General features: G+C 39.0%; 1 protein-coding gene and 1 pseudogene across 1 annotated transcript in view; one reads left to right on the forward strand and one right to left on the reverse strand.

Moving 5' to 3' along the window:
- LOC146576133 (nuclear GTPase SLIP-GC-like) overlaps positions 1-17,144 on the reverse strand; it is a 22,434-nt gene extending 5,290 nt beyond the window's left edge. The window contains exons 1-15 of the mRNA XM_085271177.1: positions 16,807-17,144; positions 16,601-16,682; positions 16,198-16,310; positions 14,329-14,373; positions 14,184-14,213; positions 13,890-13,914; positions 13,688-13,759; positions 13,303-13,396; positions 12,651-12,867; positions 12,341-12,535; positions 8,873-9,079; positions 8,610-8,776; positions 4,320-4,389; positions 4,153-4,240; positions 3,879-4,000 (exon numbers count right to left, since the gene is read on the reverse strand). Of these exons, the coding sequence (XP_085127303.1) occupies positions 3,879-4,000; positions 4,153-4,240; positions 4,320-4,389; positions 8,610-8,776; positions 8,873-9,079; positions 12,341-12,535; positions 12,651-12,867; positions 13,303-13,396; positions 13,688-13,759; positions 13,890-13,914; positions 14,184-14,213; positions 14,329-14,373; positions 16,198-16,310; positions 16,601-16,667 (1,512 nt within the window). The 5' untranslated portion in view covers positions 16,668-16,682; positions 16,807-17,144. The remainder of the gene's footprint in view (positions 1-3,878; positions 4,001-4,152; positions 4,241-4,319; positions 4,390-8,609; positions 8,777-8,872; positions 9,080-12,340; positions 12,536-12,650; positions 12,868-13,302; positions 13,397-13,687; positions 13,760-13,889; positions 13,915-14,183; positions 14,214-14,328; positions 14,374-16,197; positions 16,311-16,600; positions 16,683-16,806) is intronic.
- Positions 2,304-3,424, forward strand: LOC146576134 (uncharacterized; annotated as a pseudogene).
- Positions 17,145-17,425: the final 281 nt, after the last annotated feature.

Below are 17,425 nucleotides of genomic sequence, written 5' to 3' on the forward strand. Positions count from 1 at the left end.
AGAGGATGTGGAGGGTGAAGGTAACGGTGGTCCCCGTGGTAATCGGAGCACTAGGTGCGGTGACTCCCAAGCTAGGTGAGTGGCTCCAGCAGATCCCGGGAATAACATCGGAGATCTCTGTCCAGAAGAGCGCAGTCCTGGGAACAGCTAAGATACTGCGCAGGACCCTCAAGCTCCCAGGCCTCTGGTAGAGGACCCGAGCTTGAAGGATAAACCGCCCACAGGGGCGTGCTGGGTGTTTTTTGTGTATGTGTGTGTGTGTGTGTGTGTGTGTGTGTGTGTGTGTGTGTGTGTGTATATATGTGTGTGTATATATGTGTATGTGTATATATATATATATATATATATATATATATATATATACATACACTACCAGGCTATACAGCAATGACATTGGAATGTCGTTCGGACTGGAGAAGTGTAGTCGGATGGTAACAAAGAGAGGGAAGGTAGTCAGAACTGAGGGGATTGAACTACCAGAAGGCAACATTGCAGACATAGAGGACAGTTACAAGTACTTGGGGATCCCGCAGGCAAATGGGAACCATGAAGAGGCCGCTAGAAAGGCTGCAACCACCAAGTACCTGCAGAGGGTCAGGCAAGTCCTGAGGAGTCAGCTGAATGGTAAGAACAAGATCCGGGCCATCAACACGTACGCCCTGCCCGTGATCAGGTACCCTGCTGGGGTAATAGGCTGGCCAAAGGAGGAGATAGAAGCCACTGACATAAAGACAAGAAAGCTCCTTACCATGCATGGAGGGTTTCACCCCAAGTCCAGCACCCTGAGGCTGTACGCTAAGCGGAAGGAAGGGGGCCGGGGACTGGTGAGCGTCAGCACCACAGTCCAGGATGAGACAACGAACATCCAAGAATACATTGGGAAGATGGCCCCAACTGACCGAGTGCTCAGTGAATACCTCAGGCAGCAGAAACCCAAGAAAGAGGAGGGAGACGAGGAACCATCATGGAAGGACAGGCCCCTGCACGGTATGTACCACCGGCAGATAGAGGAGGTGGCTGATATCCAGAAATCCTACCAGTGGCTGGACAAAGCTGGACTGAAAGACAGCACAGAGGCACTAATCATGGCAGCACAAGAACAAGCTCTGAGCACAAGATCCATAGAGGCTGGGGTCTATCACACCAGGCAAGACCCCAGGTGCAGGCTGTGTAAAGATGCCCCAGAGACAATCCAGCACATAACAGCAGGGTGCAAGATGCTAGCAGGCAAGGCATACATGGAACGCCATAACCAAGTGGCCGGCATAGTGTACAGGAACATCTGTGCCGAGTATAACCTGGAAGTCCCGAGGTCAAAATGGGAGATGCCCCCAAGGGTGGTGGAGAATGACCGAGCTAAGATCCTGTGGGACTTCCAGATACAGACGGACAAAATGGTGGTGGCTAACCAACCGGACATAGTGGTGGTAGACAAACAGAAGAAGACGGCCGTAGTGATCGATGTAGCGGTTCCGAATGACAGCAATATCAGGAAGAAGGAACACGAGAAGCTGGAGAAATACCAAGGGCTCAGAGAAGAGCTCGAGAGGATGTGGAGGGTGAAGGTAATGGTGGTCCCCGTGGTAATCGGAGCACTAGGTGCGGTGACTCCCAAGCTAGGCGAGTGGCTCCAGCAGATCCCGGGAATAACATCGGAGATCTCTGTCCAGAAGAGCGCAGTCCTGGGAACAGCTAAGATACTGCGCAGGACCCTCAAGCTCCCAGGCCTCTGGTAGAGGACCCGAGCTTGAAGGATAAACCGCCCGCAGGGGCGTGCTGGGTGTTTATATATATATATATATATATATACACTTTTTTAATATATTTTTAATTTTACATATTTTTTTTAGGTGTCAGAGTTATGCAGACATTTCAAGTTATACATTTTTCATTATTACACTGAATAAAAATATAAACGCAACACTTTTGTTTTTGCTCCCATTTTTCATGAGCTGAACTCAAACATCTGAAAATTGTTCTTTATACACAAAAGACCCATGATTCTCAAATATTGTTCTCAATCTTTATAAATCTGTGTTAGTGAACACTTTTCCTTTACCAAGATAATGCATCCCACCTCACAGGCGTGGTATATCAAGGGGCTGATTAGACAGCATGAATAATGTACAGGTGTGCCTTAGACTGCCAACAATAAAAGGCCACTCTAAAATGTGCACAGTTTTGCTTTATGGGGGTGGAGGGGCAGAAAACCAGTCAGTATCTGGTGTGGCCACCATTTGCCTCACGCAGGGCAACACCTCCATCGCATAGAGTTGATCAGGTTGCTGATCGTGGCCTGTGGAATGTTGGTCCACTCCTCTTCAATAGCCGTACGAAGCTGTTGAATATTGGCAGGAACTGGAACACGCTGTCGTATACGCCAATCCAGAGCATCCCAAAACATGCTCAATGGGTGACACGTCTGGTGAGTATGCGGGCCATGTGAGAACTGGGATGTTTTCAGCTTCCAGGAATTGTGTACAGATCCTTGCAATATGGGGCTGTGCGTTATCATGCTGCAACATAAGGTTTATGGTTGTGGATAAATGGCACAACAATGGGCCTCAGGATCTCATCACACTACCTCTGTGCATTCAAAATGCCATCAATAAAATGCACCTGTGTTTGTTGTCCATAGCATACGCCTGCCCATACCAGAACGCCACCGCCACCATGGGCCACTCGATCCACAACGTTGACATCAGCAAACTGCTCACCCACACGACGCCACACACACTGGCTGTGTCCCAATTCAGGGTCTGCACGCTTGAAGTACGCATTTTAAGTGCGATTACGTCACCGCCACGCGACGACGGCTGTCCCAATTCGAAGTGTACTTCAAATGCATACTCCAAATGCACCGTCGATTTCCCCAAATATCAAGCGTGGTCCGGTGCACGCTTTGTGGTCCCTGAACCTGAACAGCGTGACAAAGGCTAGACCGTCCCATTTCATAAGCCTCTCACTTCCGCACTTCTCGTACTTATAGTATGCACCGTACGTAGTACGCGTAGTGCGCGTACTTCAAGCGTGCGGTCTTTTAACTGGGACACAGCCCCTGTCTGCCATGTGCCCTAAACAGTGAAAACCGTTACTCATCTGTGAATAGAACACCTCTCCAACGTGCCAAACGCCATCAAATGTGAGTGTTTGCCCACTCAAGTCGGTTACAACGACAAACTGCAGTCAGGGCCAGACCCAGATGAGGACGACAAGCATGCAGATAAGCTTCCCTGAGACGGTTTCTGACAGTTTGTGCAGAAATTCTTTGGTTATGCAAACTGATTGTTGCTGCAGCTGCCTGGGTGGCTGGTCTCAGGCGACCCTGGAGGTGAACATGCTGGATGTTAAGGTCCTGGGCATGTGGGGTCACACGTGGTCTGTGGTTGTGAGGCCGGTTGGATGTACTGCCAAATTCTCTTAAACGCCTTTTGAGACGGCTTATGATAGAGAAATGAACATTCATTTCATGGGCAACAGCTCTGGCAGACATTCCTGCAGTCAGCATGCCAGTTGCACACTCCCTCAAAGGTTGCGACATCTGTGGCATCGTGCTGCTTGATCAAACTGCACATTTCATGGTCGCCTTTTATTGTGGGCAGTCTAAGGCACACCTGTGCAATATTCATGCTGTCTAATCAGCCCCTTGATATGCCACACCTGTGAGGTGGGATGGATTATCTCGGCAAAGGAGAAGTGCTCACTAACACACGCAGACAGATTTGTGAACAATATTTGAGAATCATGGGTCTTTTGTGTATGTAGATAATTTTTCAGATGTTTGAGTTCAGCTCATGAAAAATTGGAGCAAAAACAAAAGTGTTGCGTTTATATTTTTGTTCAGTGTATATTTTCACACATACATAACTTGATTTTACCTCTTTTCTGCGCCTGGCTCCTTCAATCAAAGACAGAATCCCATAAGCTCCAGTCACATAGTTACATGTCTCAGAGTGACAATCATTGCAATTTTGCAAGAAGTCTTGAAGTTTGGCTATTTCTGTAAATAAAAGTAAATTGAATATTGAATTAGATACTTTGGTTTTAATCTTACAATCCATTTCTGATTTATGAGGAAAAATAAAACAAGATATGCACCGAACAATATATTTTCTTTGAATCACAAAACATCTTGAGATTCTGACTGCCTACCATTGACATCTTCTTTTACACCTTTTCTTTCTAGGAACTCTTCAGCACTCACTGTGAACACTTTGAAGCAGTCCTCACTGAAGTGGTCCTGAAAAATAAAAGAAAGAGTTTTAATCTTAAAGAAGCTTTGGCTCGCCAAACAATTTTTGGAATGTTATAAAACTCACACTCAGACTCTCATTCAGTTCCCGGAATTCACTCGTCACTTCTTTCTTGGCATCCTTGTTTTTTATATCTCTTAAATGGGCAGGAAGGGAAATAGGATCAACATATAGCTTAATCACAAAGCAACATATCAAGAAAACAGCTGAGAGGTTTTGTTTTTGAGGATTTGCACATGGAGGGCAACATACCATGAAAAACTTTGAAAACCTTTACCACTTTCAACATGATCAACATAATTAAAGGACTGACCATTTCAGGCCCTGCCCTCCTGCTTTCTTTTTATGTTCTGGTGGATCTTGCTTTCTATCCTGTAGATTTCTGTTTTCCTCATAATCTAACATCATACAGTGTAACAGCAGTCTGGCGAGGAAGGAGCGGCTAGCAGGTCCAGCGAGCATGTGGTGTGGAGGTTAGCCGGATAACTCGAAGTCAGTCGGTTAAATCAAACAACAGACCTTTATTCAGTGTCAGCAACATTACACCTTACGAGCCAGGTCTCCACGGCTGTACTCGTCCGTGCATACATGAATGGAGATCGGTATCCTACAACAGTTCAGTTTTCTGAGAACAGAACACGAGCTGCATGTAATGGCTGCTGCTAAAAACACACACCCACTAGGAGACTCCCAGCTCATAAAAAGAGTTATTTTTTCTTATATTTCGTGAATCTGTGCAAAATGTAGCCCCAGTTTCCTGTTTATAGCTAACAAGAGTTGTCTCAAATGTGGTCTTCTTTTGTTTTGTTATGTTTAGCGGGAAAATCCCAGTCCATCAACAACGCCTGAAATAATGACACCAGCCCATCTGACATCAACAACAGCGTAGTGTTCAATCATCTTTCTTTCTTATTCTAATGTTCAGTTTGAACTTTGCTTTTCTCAATTTAATAAATTTTGTAACATTACCAGAAGTTCCATGACTTTATTTTTTGTGTCTTTAAAGAGTAGTGAATGGTTTTTATGCAATCATGGGGTTTTTTTAAGCTATTTGGTCAAAGCTCACATACCTTATACTAAAAAACATGGTTCGTTGATTGATTCATTAGCATACAACTGGTAAATCTTAAGATAAAAAGTAATTACTGTAACAACTGTGTTGGGTTTAAAGAGCCTTTTAAAAAGTTGAAAATCCCTGCCCATGAAGTAACAACAAACACACATGTGACAGGGTGTGGCTCGAGGCTAAGATGCAGGGAAAGGGTGTAGCAGCCGATTGAGGGGGCAGGGAAGAGTGGATGTCACAGCTGGTTTGTATTAATCCCATCACGTGTCCTCTATTTGGAAGCATGCTGGGGCCTGGGCAAGAGAAGTTAAAGTGGACTGAGTAAGCTGTAAAGAGTGTGAGCACACCGAGAAGCTGAAAGGCCACACAACTGTTGCTGTACATAAAAGCACTGTGAATATGTAGGTTTTTTTGTTTGTTTAAAAAAAAAAAAAAAAAAGCAGCTGGATAGTGCAGTCTACTCACCTTTGGAGTGGGAATCGCAAGTTTGATTCCCACCTGGTATCCAGTAAGGGTCCTGGATGGTCCCCCCCCCCATGCTAAAAAAAACAAGCCATAGAATGGCGTGGCTACGTCCGTAGCTTGGACACAAGCATTTCACTACATGTTGTACTCTCTATAAATGTGTATGTGAATAACGGTGTTAATTTTTTCAGTAACGAGTAATCTAACTAATTACTATTTCTATCGGTACAACGCCGTTACCGTTACTAACAAGAAAATGCGCTTTACTATTTTTCAACAAACAGACAGTTGAAGCTGTCTTCAGCTTACCGCACCTTATATCATTTGCACGGAAGTAGCTGTCTGCGTAAGTAATCTGGGCGCTACAGTTTTAAGCAGTTGCTCCCGCGGACGGCAATCACTTTTTGCCAGACAATCACTTTTTGGCACCTAGAGCTAGGGGGCAAAACGATCTCGTGAGTGCTGCTGTTTGGCTGAGGAAGAATAAAGTAGTAGTGGTAAACCAATCACATGACCACTTCAAGATGCCAAAGTAACAAGGTGCTATATCACAGTTTTTAAATTGTGTTGATAGGCCATGTAAAACCAGAGTCATGATAAACAATATATACGTGGTGTTTTTTCCTGAATGCTTTCGTCATGTTTACTGTCCAAGGACAGCGCTAGCAAGCACTCTCTGCTTATGACCAAAAAATAAAAAAATAAAACAAAACGAAAAACACCCATTTCGTGTTGGTGGAAAAATGTACAATGGCGACCAATTAAAAATGACATGGCAGCTGGTTGTTTAGGAAGAGAGTGAGTTTTAGGAGTGACGGCGAGAGAGAGAAAGAGAGCTGAAAAAAAGAGCAAGTTTTGAGATGTGAGAGATTTGTGACGTTTAGCGTGTTTGGAGTGTGTAGTTAGTGTGTTGTCTTGTGTAGTTAGTGTGTAGTGTTGTGGATAGTTTTGTGTTGTGTGTTAGAACAATGAGGTGACTGCTGAATGTTACAGGTGCTGCAAAAAAGCCAACAAAGGCAGATTGCAGTGTTAATGGTGTCTCCAGGTAGAAAAAAGGGGGAGTGATACATCTCCTCTTGTCAGACCTGCAGGCTTGTGATATTCTTCTTTATAGTGGACAGAAATTATTTTTGCAGTGGCCCAAATAATTTGTGTGGCATCTTATTTAATGCAGAACACCTGATTGTTATGTAAATAGTTTGAAATGGTTATTTAAAAAAAAAAAAGGTAAATGGCTGCAAATTTGCAGCTAACTTGTGTCATGGTCCTGGGTCGGTGACCCAGTGTTTTGAGTTTTGTGTCATTATTGAATTTTGATTTTGTCATAGTTTATCTTTTCTAGTCTTTCATTTCCTGTGTTCCAGGGTCTGCTGTATTCCCTAGTCAAGTCTGCGTCTGTTATGTTTCCTGTTTTACTTTGGAAGTCTGTGTCCAATGTCAGTGTCTTTAGTTTCACTTCCCCTGTCCCGTCTTTAGGTTCATGTGTGTCAGCTGTGCTCCCATGTGTGACCACTTCCCTTGATCATCCCTTATGTGTATTTAGTCTCTGTGTTTCATTCAGTCTGTGTCGCGTCGTCTGTGTTCCACGCCGTATGTCATGTCAGGTTTCAAGTCTCTGTGCAGGTCATGGCTCATGATGCTTATTCTTATATTTCACAGTTCCCTCATGTTCTGGCACAGCCTTGTTCATAGCCTCACTGTTATTAGTTTCTTCCCAATTTAGGTTCCTGTTTAGTTGTTGACCCTGTTCACTTCTCGTTTAGTTCATGTACTCCAGCCTCAAATAAAGGCACAGTCTTGTTCATAGCCTCACTGTTATTAGTTTCTTCCCAATTTAGGTTCCTGTTTAGTTGTTGACCCTGTTCACTTCTCGTTTAGTTCATGTACTCCAGCCTCAAATAAAGGCACAGTCTTGTTCATAGCCTCACTGTTGTTAGTTTCTTCCCAATTTAGGTTCCTGTTTAGTTGTTGACCCTGTTCACTTCTCGTTTAGTTTAGTTCATGTACTCCAGCCTCAAATAAAGGCTCGCCTTTTGTTTAAAGTTAATTTGGTCTGCTTATCTGTGTCCGCACCTGGGTCCTCCAAACACTCTCCACACGGTCAGCCACTGCGAACCATTACAACTTGTGCATGGGATTTTAAGATTTACAATTTATATTTGTATTTAAGTTATGAAATATGATTCATTAAACATGTTTGTGGTTGTTACAGCATAAAATATAACTTTTTCTACTCAGATTTTATGTTTTTTTTTGTCTGATTTTAGATCAGTTGTGTTAATAGAGTATGTCAAAATGTAAACATGACTGTAAATTCAGACATGTGAGGCTGTACTGAAAAGAATGACACCAAACAAGGCAAAGTAAATAGTTTTTAATGGTGATATGTAGAGGTCAAATTAAAAGTAGTCGAAAATGGTCAATTATACCCGGGACCCCAGAAGGTTAAAATTTTTTTTTAAAGTAATGCAATAGTTACTTTTCCCAGTAATTAATTACTTTTAGAAACTCAGTTACTAATTTGGTTACTTTTTGAAAAATAACTAGTAACTATAATTAATTACTTTTTCAAAGTAACTTGCCCAACACTGGTGACAAATAAAGGTTGTTTGTTTTGTTTGTTTGTTAAAAATACACCATTATTCGCTGTGAGTTGGGTACTGACTTCACAAAGAATTTTACCAGTACTGTGTTAGTGTTGAGAATATTATATGTTTTTAGTAAATATCTGAATGCAACTATTAAATATTTCTCCAACAAGATTGATCAGTATGTGATTTTAAATTTTTTTTAAATTATGCACTTTGACATCTTAATTCACTTACCGATTGTCTGATCGATCAGACTTGGTGCAGATAAAGTGAATTTGCTCACACTGACCACCATTTCCAATGAGGCCATGTGCACTTTTTAGAATCTCCCAGGCCTCATTCTCTGATGCTGGCCGAGTAATTTCAGCCACAATCCACACAGTAGAACAATCTCCAACAATCTGAAAAAAATTATAGCCCGTCAATTATAAATAATTAATACAAAAGATGTTAAAACAACACCAGAAAAACAACAAGAAGTTGATGTGAAAAATTACTTGTCTCCACATTTCGTTCCTGCTCTTGTTGCGATCGCCATTTCCAGGAAGGTCCACAAGTGTGACATGCTGGAGAAACTTATTGTTTGGCACCCTGACAGTCACACACTTTACTAGTGGCCAGTACCACTGCTGTGCTTTATATCCATCTTCCGGCTTTGGAACATACTTTGTATATTTAAAAAGTTCTGCAGATAGCTTTTGAGCCTGCAATAAACAAGATAAATAAGATTAATACATTTACAATTAAATCAGTAAATTTAAAAAAGAAACCCAAATTTTAGACTAATTTTTTTTCTTGGGAAACATTTTAGATTTTTTTTAATGTTTAGATTTAAGGATGATCAAACTTGGGCACATATATGCACACAGTATCACAGACGCATTTGTTAATGCAGCTTCCCTAGTGTTTTATGTTTACAGCTAACAGACGCCCTGTTTGCAGACCTATAGTCTTGTGATATCCAATGCAAATTGTTAACTTATTTGCACGAGCAGTTGAAACTGTTCCTGTGGTAATGGCTCCTAGACTCTGGAGCTCTCACCCACTGAGACGTGTGATTTGCATTAAAAAGCAGCTAAAAATTCAACTTTTAAATTTTGGTTTTGTGTAGCTTTCTCTTTTTATGCTGCCAGCACTTTGGTTCTGAACTACATTGTAATATTTATTTCAAAAGTTGTAAAAAGGCTTACTTTTTACTTAACATTACAAAAAGTTATTACTTAAGAAAAATCAACATTCTTCTGGAGAAAAAGTATAGGATTGACATCAGTAGCTAGTATTGACCCCTTTAATCCTAAACTAGAGATGGTACGATACCACTTTTTTATGACCGATACCGATATCATAAATTTGGATATCTGCCGATACCGATATGAATCCGATATAGTGTTTTTTTAATCAATAAAACTGTTTTTTAATATCTTGTTGCATTTTGTATAAGTTCATACTCAAGTTTAAATAAACAACAACACTAAAGCTATTCTGTTATACCTGTATGTAAAAAATACACTGCACCCAAAATATTTCATAGTTCAGCAATAGTGATCAATCTAATAAACTTAAACCTACTCCATCCTTCCTATTCTGGTATTTTAAAGAGTACTTAGCAGAAAAATTAAGCAACCTAACTAATAGGGTTGCAAACTCCCAGCAAAAAAAAAAATAGGGAACCACCCTCCACCTCATGATGCTTAATCGAAGTAATCAACTTTAATTTGATGCAGGGTGAAAAAAAATGCACAGAATTAAATTATTTTTCAAGAATAATTAAATAGATTCAACATCTTTCTTCAACAGAACTGCAGACTGCACAGATGGTACCTTCCCAAAGGAAAAAGTACTATAGCTTACTTAGTATATTAGACTTAACAGTTACTATATACAGTAATGAACTTCTATACATTTTTCATCAGATTAAAACTTTGGGTGTAAGATTCAGATAATTATTTATTAAAAGCTAGACATTTTAAATGAGAATAAGAAAAAAAAGTATGTCTTTGTGCCCCCTTTTCCCTGTTCATGCCCTATCGGCCCCCCCTGGCTAAACTTTGCTAGATCCGCCCCTGCACAGTTACCAGCCGTCAGCTGCGTAGAAAAGGATCCTGGTGTAGAAAGTAATATTAAATAAATTCTAACAACAGCTTATCAAGGTTAAACGTGCTGCTGTTGTTCAGCCGCTGGTTTCCTTTTTCTGGCGCGAAGTGAGCCAAAAACAAAGAAGAGAAACGTGAGTTGCGACAGAAAAGCCGATCAGCTGATCATTGATCAGTTTCATGATTGAAGTAGCAACAGGAGAGGGAGGGAGAGAGAAGAGGCAGTCGCTCCATATATTGGTTGTTAAGCTTAACACGGCAATGCTTTACAAACATTCAGAGATGAACTTACACACTTGCTTTACTTCTCTCGGGGATAACTTCCTTGGAGATGAAATGCTGGTTTGGTAGCGAGGCTACAATACACAAAGCTGCTCTATCACGTGACGCACACTGCTCCGACGTGCAACAATTATGAGGCAAGTTATGCCGTGTCGCAAGTTTTGTGAGGTGCTTTTTTGATATTTAATGGATCTCGGATTACATTTTTTATTTCTCTCCGATATCAGATCCAGTAATTTACGTCAGTATCGGACCGATACCGATACGTAATATCGGATCGGTCCTCTCTACCCTAAACCCAGCAACTTATGTCTTTTAAAATTATCCACCAATCTCTGACATTAACCTATTGAGAGATTTAACTACTCTGTTGTGCAAATATCTTTACAGCCATAAAATGCTTGATTATTTTCTCAGTTACTGTTACAGTTACTGTGTGATTCAAATTTCAGTAGGATTCAATATTCACTAATAATAATAATAATAATGGATTGCATTTATATATCGCTTTTCGAGACCGTCAAAGCACTTTACAATCCCACTATTCATTCACTCTCACATTCACACACTGGTGGAGGCAGCTACAGTTGTAGCCACAGCTTCTTCGGGGCAGACTGACAGAAGCAAGGCTGCCATATCGCAAACTAAATGCTGTGGCCCCAGAAACGGAAACACTAGGAAACGTGGAACATGGAACCAGGAACGATTGAATAGGGACATACGGAGAAATTTAAACCACATGGGACAAGGCGACAGTGGGCAGAGGAAAACACAGGGCTTAAATACACAAGGGAGTAACAAGGGATTGAGACACAACAGGAGAGCACAGCTGGGAGTATTCAAACATGACGAGACAAAGGGGAAGCATAACTCAAAACACTGAACACAGGACATGAGGCTATCAAAGTAAAACAGGAAACACAAGACAGGCATGGAGACGCAGACTTGACAAGGAGGTATGGCTGACAGGGAAGACAAGAGCAAACATAGAGCACAGAAACAAGAGTAACAAAACATGGAAAACAGGGAAAGAAAGGTAACAGAAACCTAAAGACTAAAACTAAGAATATATTTTAATGTGTCTGGGAAAGCTGACCAACACAGCTAATCTCCATCAACTAATCATGCATCTGGGGTGCCTTCAGCACACGGGGTAGAACCGGTTGTCCAATAATCATAAGGTTGGTGGCTAGATCCCTCTAACTTGGGGCAACATACGCCAAGTTAGAGCTATATACGAATCAATCTCTCCTATTTAAGTAGGATGCTTGGACCTGACAAGGGAGCTCAGCTGCAGGAGGCAGCTGGAAAATGTAAATAAACATCCACGTGCCTTGGGTCCTTTGTCCACATCTAGTTTTCAAACCAGTCAAAAGCAGCACTGAAGTTTGATAAGGCAAGAACAGATTTGTTTTAATATTTTGGTCTGCACATTCTACTTTCCTTTTATATTGTTTTTTTCTTATTTTTTTAATAACAGAATAGGCTGTCTATAAATTATATCATATTATATCAATGCAAGCAAATTCCACTCATTGAAACAACAAACATGGAAAAAAAATGAAGTAATAGAATAGTATTTGAACTTACTGTGTCACAATGCAAAAATTTCCTCTTGGGCTCTAAAAATTCTGGAATATTTTTGAAATACTTTTTTTCCAAGAGGTTTTCAGGGGATTTGTCTTTCCATTCTTCTCCATACAGGGCTGACAGCTTTTTAACCATGTCCCGATAATCATCACCTTTCTTAAGAGTCTTCAGTGACCATAATTCATCATGCCACTCCTAAAAGACAAAAATCATTGCATTTTAGTTTTATAAATGATAATGTAAAGCAAATACCTGCTGTATTTTTGTAAACGCATATACTGTAGCTTTAAATAAAATATTTAATTCTCACCTCCTTCGTAATGAACTCAATTTCTGCCTCATACTTTGGGCTGCAAGTGTTAGCCTCCACCTTTATCATGACTGTGGTGCATGCACTGATTATTCCAGTGGCCAAAAGATTCTTCTCATTAATGATGGCATTGATTAAAGAGCTCTTTCCAGCCCCAGTTCTTCCAAAGACACCAACAAGCTCTCTCTTGTCGGTTTCCAAATCATTAATTTTGTTCCTGTTGTACAAGTGGGTTAATTTATTCAACCATGAAATGTGTTGCAAAATGAGGAAGACACCTTTCTGTGCCCAGATTGTTAAATAATAATTTAAAAGTCATTATATTATTATATTATTATTATATTATACTTTTAAACGAACAGTAAGATGAGCTATGCACATATGTAATGTACATATGTACAGTATGTAAATGCTCACTGGAATTAGTTGGCTTGGTGGTTCATTCTTCTTGTGTGTTTAAAGTTTTACGATACAATATTTAACCTATTAATACTACAACAGTTTGGAATGAATGCTTTTGTTCTAATTATCTTTGTGTATATATATATATATAAAATCTGTATATGATTTTCTTTCACCGTGATTGTTACTAAACTAAAATGTTTTTTACCCAGATGTTTATGTAACAGAATAAGGGAACGTTGATACTCACTTTAGGAAAGTACTTAGCTTGTCTTGGCCATGGAGACTGTCACTGACATCTTTCATGATGCCTTTCACCTCAGATAATATTCTTGTTTCTGTCACTGTGAGAGTAAAGAAGTGTTTAGCAGGCACCAGTTTAATGCACAATGTTATACACGGATAATGAAAAACTGGACTATATCACTTATTAAAGGAGCAGTGCATGGCAGTAGGTTGATTACTTCATTTAAATATTATTTTTGTGTATGCCAGACACCAGCAAACCAATAAGAAAGTATTTTCTGTTTCTCTGGTAAAGTCAGACACATGCAATACAACAAAAGATTCACTGCATAGAAGTTTTACCATACAGTGCAGTGAAACTGTCATTCTTTGGAAACAAATGTAAAAACCTGAGTCACGTTGTCTTTTAGTTGGTGATTGCCATTTGTTGAATTGCCCCTGAAGATCTGATTTTCTTTTTCCTTATTAGATTAGAAAACACAAAAGGTTAGGTTTGTTGTCTCTGTCAGTGGAGGTATTTGGTCAAAATCAAAGTGTTTCTGTCTTAAAAGATGAATATTATAAGTAATTCATATGTGACATCTGTCTCACCTTTTGAACTTGTGGATGGTGGAACCTGGAAATTAAAATGGACATTTAGTTTTTTTTTTTTAATGCAAAGAAATGAAAGCTCTTCACACAGGTATCATTTAACCTCATTTTTAAGAACATATGTCTGAACACATACTTCCGCAATCCACGCAGTGAAATGCAAATTTACTTTCTGTCTCATCTGGGATTAGAAATATTAACCCTTAAAAGCTAAATACAGAAAATGGACAATGTACATCAGCTGTATATGCATGAAGAATAAAGGCGTGTCTTGAAATTTAACATAATTCTGACCTGAACCAATTTTGTTGTTTCTTCATTCTCCTGTTTACAATAAAGATTAAACACACAGGTGCAAGATCATGTAAAATTTTGAGCAAACAGTGAAAGTATGACTCCTGGTAAAAAATCATAGCCAATCAGAAACTTCTTAACTTACCTGAGTGGAAAAATCGGGTGTTTCTTGCCTTATGCTTTGTTTACTCTAGCAAAAAGAAAATCCATAACTGTAAATGAGTGATACAATTCTAGAAAATGCTATTGTTGTCACAAAGATATAATCTCAAAAAGCTGAACGCAATTATTTATGAGGGCTAGAAGGATCACGTGAAATGAAGCATTTTGTGCTTTAATTAAATGTGCAGTTTATTATGGTTAGTAAATGTATTTGCAAATCCTTTTTTAAATTCTTTTATTTATTTAAACATTGCTAAACTCAAGTTTATAGAAAATTAAAAGGGTAATTGTAAATCCACACTTAACTGACTTATTAATTAATTAACAAATACTTAAAACTACAAGTGGATTTCACAAAATACAATTAAACCCTTTTTGAATTGAACCTTTTTTTGCCTCTAAAGAACACCTACCTGCCTGGTCTTCATGGTAATTATAAAATGTTCTCTAATAGTCATTGATTCATATGATCTGTTTCACAATGTCTATAGGTTTTACAGTTAAGCACCAAAAGTCACTACATGATTGAAGTACAAACTTCATGTCTCATTAATATATATTATACATTTATGCACACCTCAAGCTTTTATTGAGCAAAAACAAACAGTTCATCTTATTTTTTATTTTAGTAGACAACGCCGACACTTTATAATAGACAGCCAGTTAGCTGTTTAAAATTTTTTTATGTGAATTTTAATTCAGAAATGAGTATGGCATTCTGAAATTGATGCATCCTCAGGTTTTATTGCTGTTAGAGTAGCAGGAAGTGGCATTTTCAAAAAAGTTGGAGGTTTTTTTAACAACATTTGCGCCTAAAAAAAAGTTAATTTTGTGTAATAGAAATAGCAATCATTTTTTTACAGTTTAAAGTTATCTGCCATTGCTGCTTTGTGACTTTCGTATGAAATGCATTGTGGGACAATTGGCTGCACCAAGAAGTGTGGGTGCTTGTACCAAGGCTATTTGTTCTTGGGATTCACATCTTGGGATTTTTAGCTGCTGTAAGAAAGCAACTAAAAACTGTAAGAATCAGCACTGAGCCCTCTTAGAGCAACCTACAACCTTTAAAACATGTTTAAAATGCTGTCTGTAAACACATCAGTAGAGATGTTATCACATTGATTTTTAAAACTCTGAGTTAAAAGAATTGAGACAAAAAATCTTTTAAATAGATCATCAATTTTAGATATGAAGTCTTTATTTTTTCCAGACTTCTATCTGAGTTGGCCTGACAACATGCAGACGAATAAAGGTCATGTGTTAAGCTTATAACAGTTTCTTTAATACTGGTTTTAGCATCTTTGCATTCAACGTCTTGTATCAGTAAGAACGCAATCACTTCACTTTTTTCTTTTCTTGTATAAGCTGCTAAAATAAGAAGTGTTTCCCCCCTCTTTAATCCACCTTGCTCTGGATCAGGTCGAGAAATATCAGATTACCAGTGCAGTGTTCATGGCATCTAACAAAAGCACTTCTTACTTTCTTTGCATACATATAATCTAATTTGGATTGTAAACTGTCTTTATCTTGATAATTTAATACGATTTTATCACCGAATTTCACACGAATCACAGATCACATAATTTCTTGTAACAATAAAGCTTTCTTTGTTTTTTTTACTTTAAACATTTTTTTAGTTAACAATATTTAAAATAGACTTTTTTTAATTTCAGAAATTCCCATTTATTATAAAAAATAATTTGGAAATAAATTGACCAATGTTTATTTTGTTGCACAATTTATTATTAAACCACATGTTGATGCATGTGACTCTTCTGCTCCTCCATATTTATATGAGATTTTTAAGACCAAATGTAAAATTACATAAGCAGACTTTTTTTTTTTTAATTACCTTTAACTCCTCAAGTCTCCTTCTGAATATTGACCTTAGACCAACTTCAGGGATTAACTCAGTTATGTCTTCATTGGTAAGACAGAAAAGGCTTTCCTCTGTAACTTTGTTAGCTGTAATTAAATATTAAATCTCAGTTATAGAGATGCACACAATTTCAAATTTCATTAGAAATCCACTTCATGAAATAAAGTGAAATAGGCATGGTTATTTCTTTTAAATGCCATTGAGCCTTTTTTGTAATACATTTTCTGTGATGACGGTGTAGAAGTGGCTACAGCTCTCTTTAAACACAGCGTAAAATACAAAATATTAGCGTTGTACAGCACAACCATATCAAGAGATTTTTAGTTTCAGAGATATTAAAATCTTTGTTTATGAAGAATTAGTTATTATAATTTACCTTCAAATCGTTCCTCCAACTCTCTTAGCCCCCATTCAAGCAGTTTGTTTCTTATGAAATCGGCCATGATCAAGAAATGAAACTGAAAAACGTAACATTTAACCAGACAGTACTGCTTTACAGATTAGACCTTCGTGATCACCTTCTGCCTCAATGCATATATAATCAGAGAGGCTAACATTAAATTTAAAGTTCAAACTGCTCACCTTTTGTTGAAAGTAATGCAGGAAAAGGCTGGTGAGGGAGATGCGAAGTAAGCAGTGAGACACAAACAGGTGGGAAAAAAAGAAGTCAAATTGCAAAAAAACCCAACACCACAAAAACACTGTATCCAAGGACAGATACGGTTAAAAACAAACTGGAACTGAGTGGCGAACTGAGAGAGAAAGGCAGGAAGAGCTGGTTTTGTGCAGGGCAGATGGGAGTGGCTGAGAGAGGGGGTAACAACCTGCCCCGCAGCAAGTGTAACAAAAGTACTTGTGTTGTTCCCTTATTAACTAAAGGTCATCACAACAGACAGCTCCACATGTTAGGAATTTGTGCTGTGAACCAGGATAAAAACAGGAATCACTTGTTTCTTAGGAAAACAGAAAAAACATTACATTGTGGAGCCATTAACATTAGGCCAAGGTTAAGCTGGACTGGCCATCGGGCATACCGGGCATTTGCCCAGTGGACTGATGGTATTTTTTTGTTTTTATGAGCCGATGTTTTTTTGTTTTGTTTTTCGGTAACGGTATAAACAACGAAAGGTGGTGGATTGGCCAATTTGTCATGATAGACTCTGGGCTGGACCAGTTACAGCCGAGGTGGTTGGCTGCACCC

The sequence above is a fragment of the Mchenga conophoros genome, linkage group LG4 (assembly GCF_057382185.1).
Source record: "Mchenga conophoros isolate Kocher_MC1m ecotype Shallow Benthic linkage group LG4, M_conophoros_male_GT1.1, whole genome shotgun sequence".
Taxonomy (NCBI): Eukaryota; Metazoa; Chordata; class Actinopteri; order Cichliformes; family Cichlidae; genus Mchenga; species Mchenga conophoros.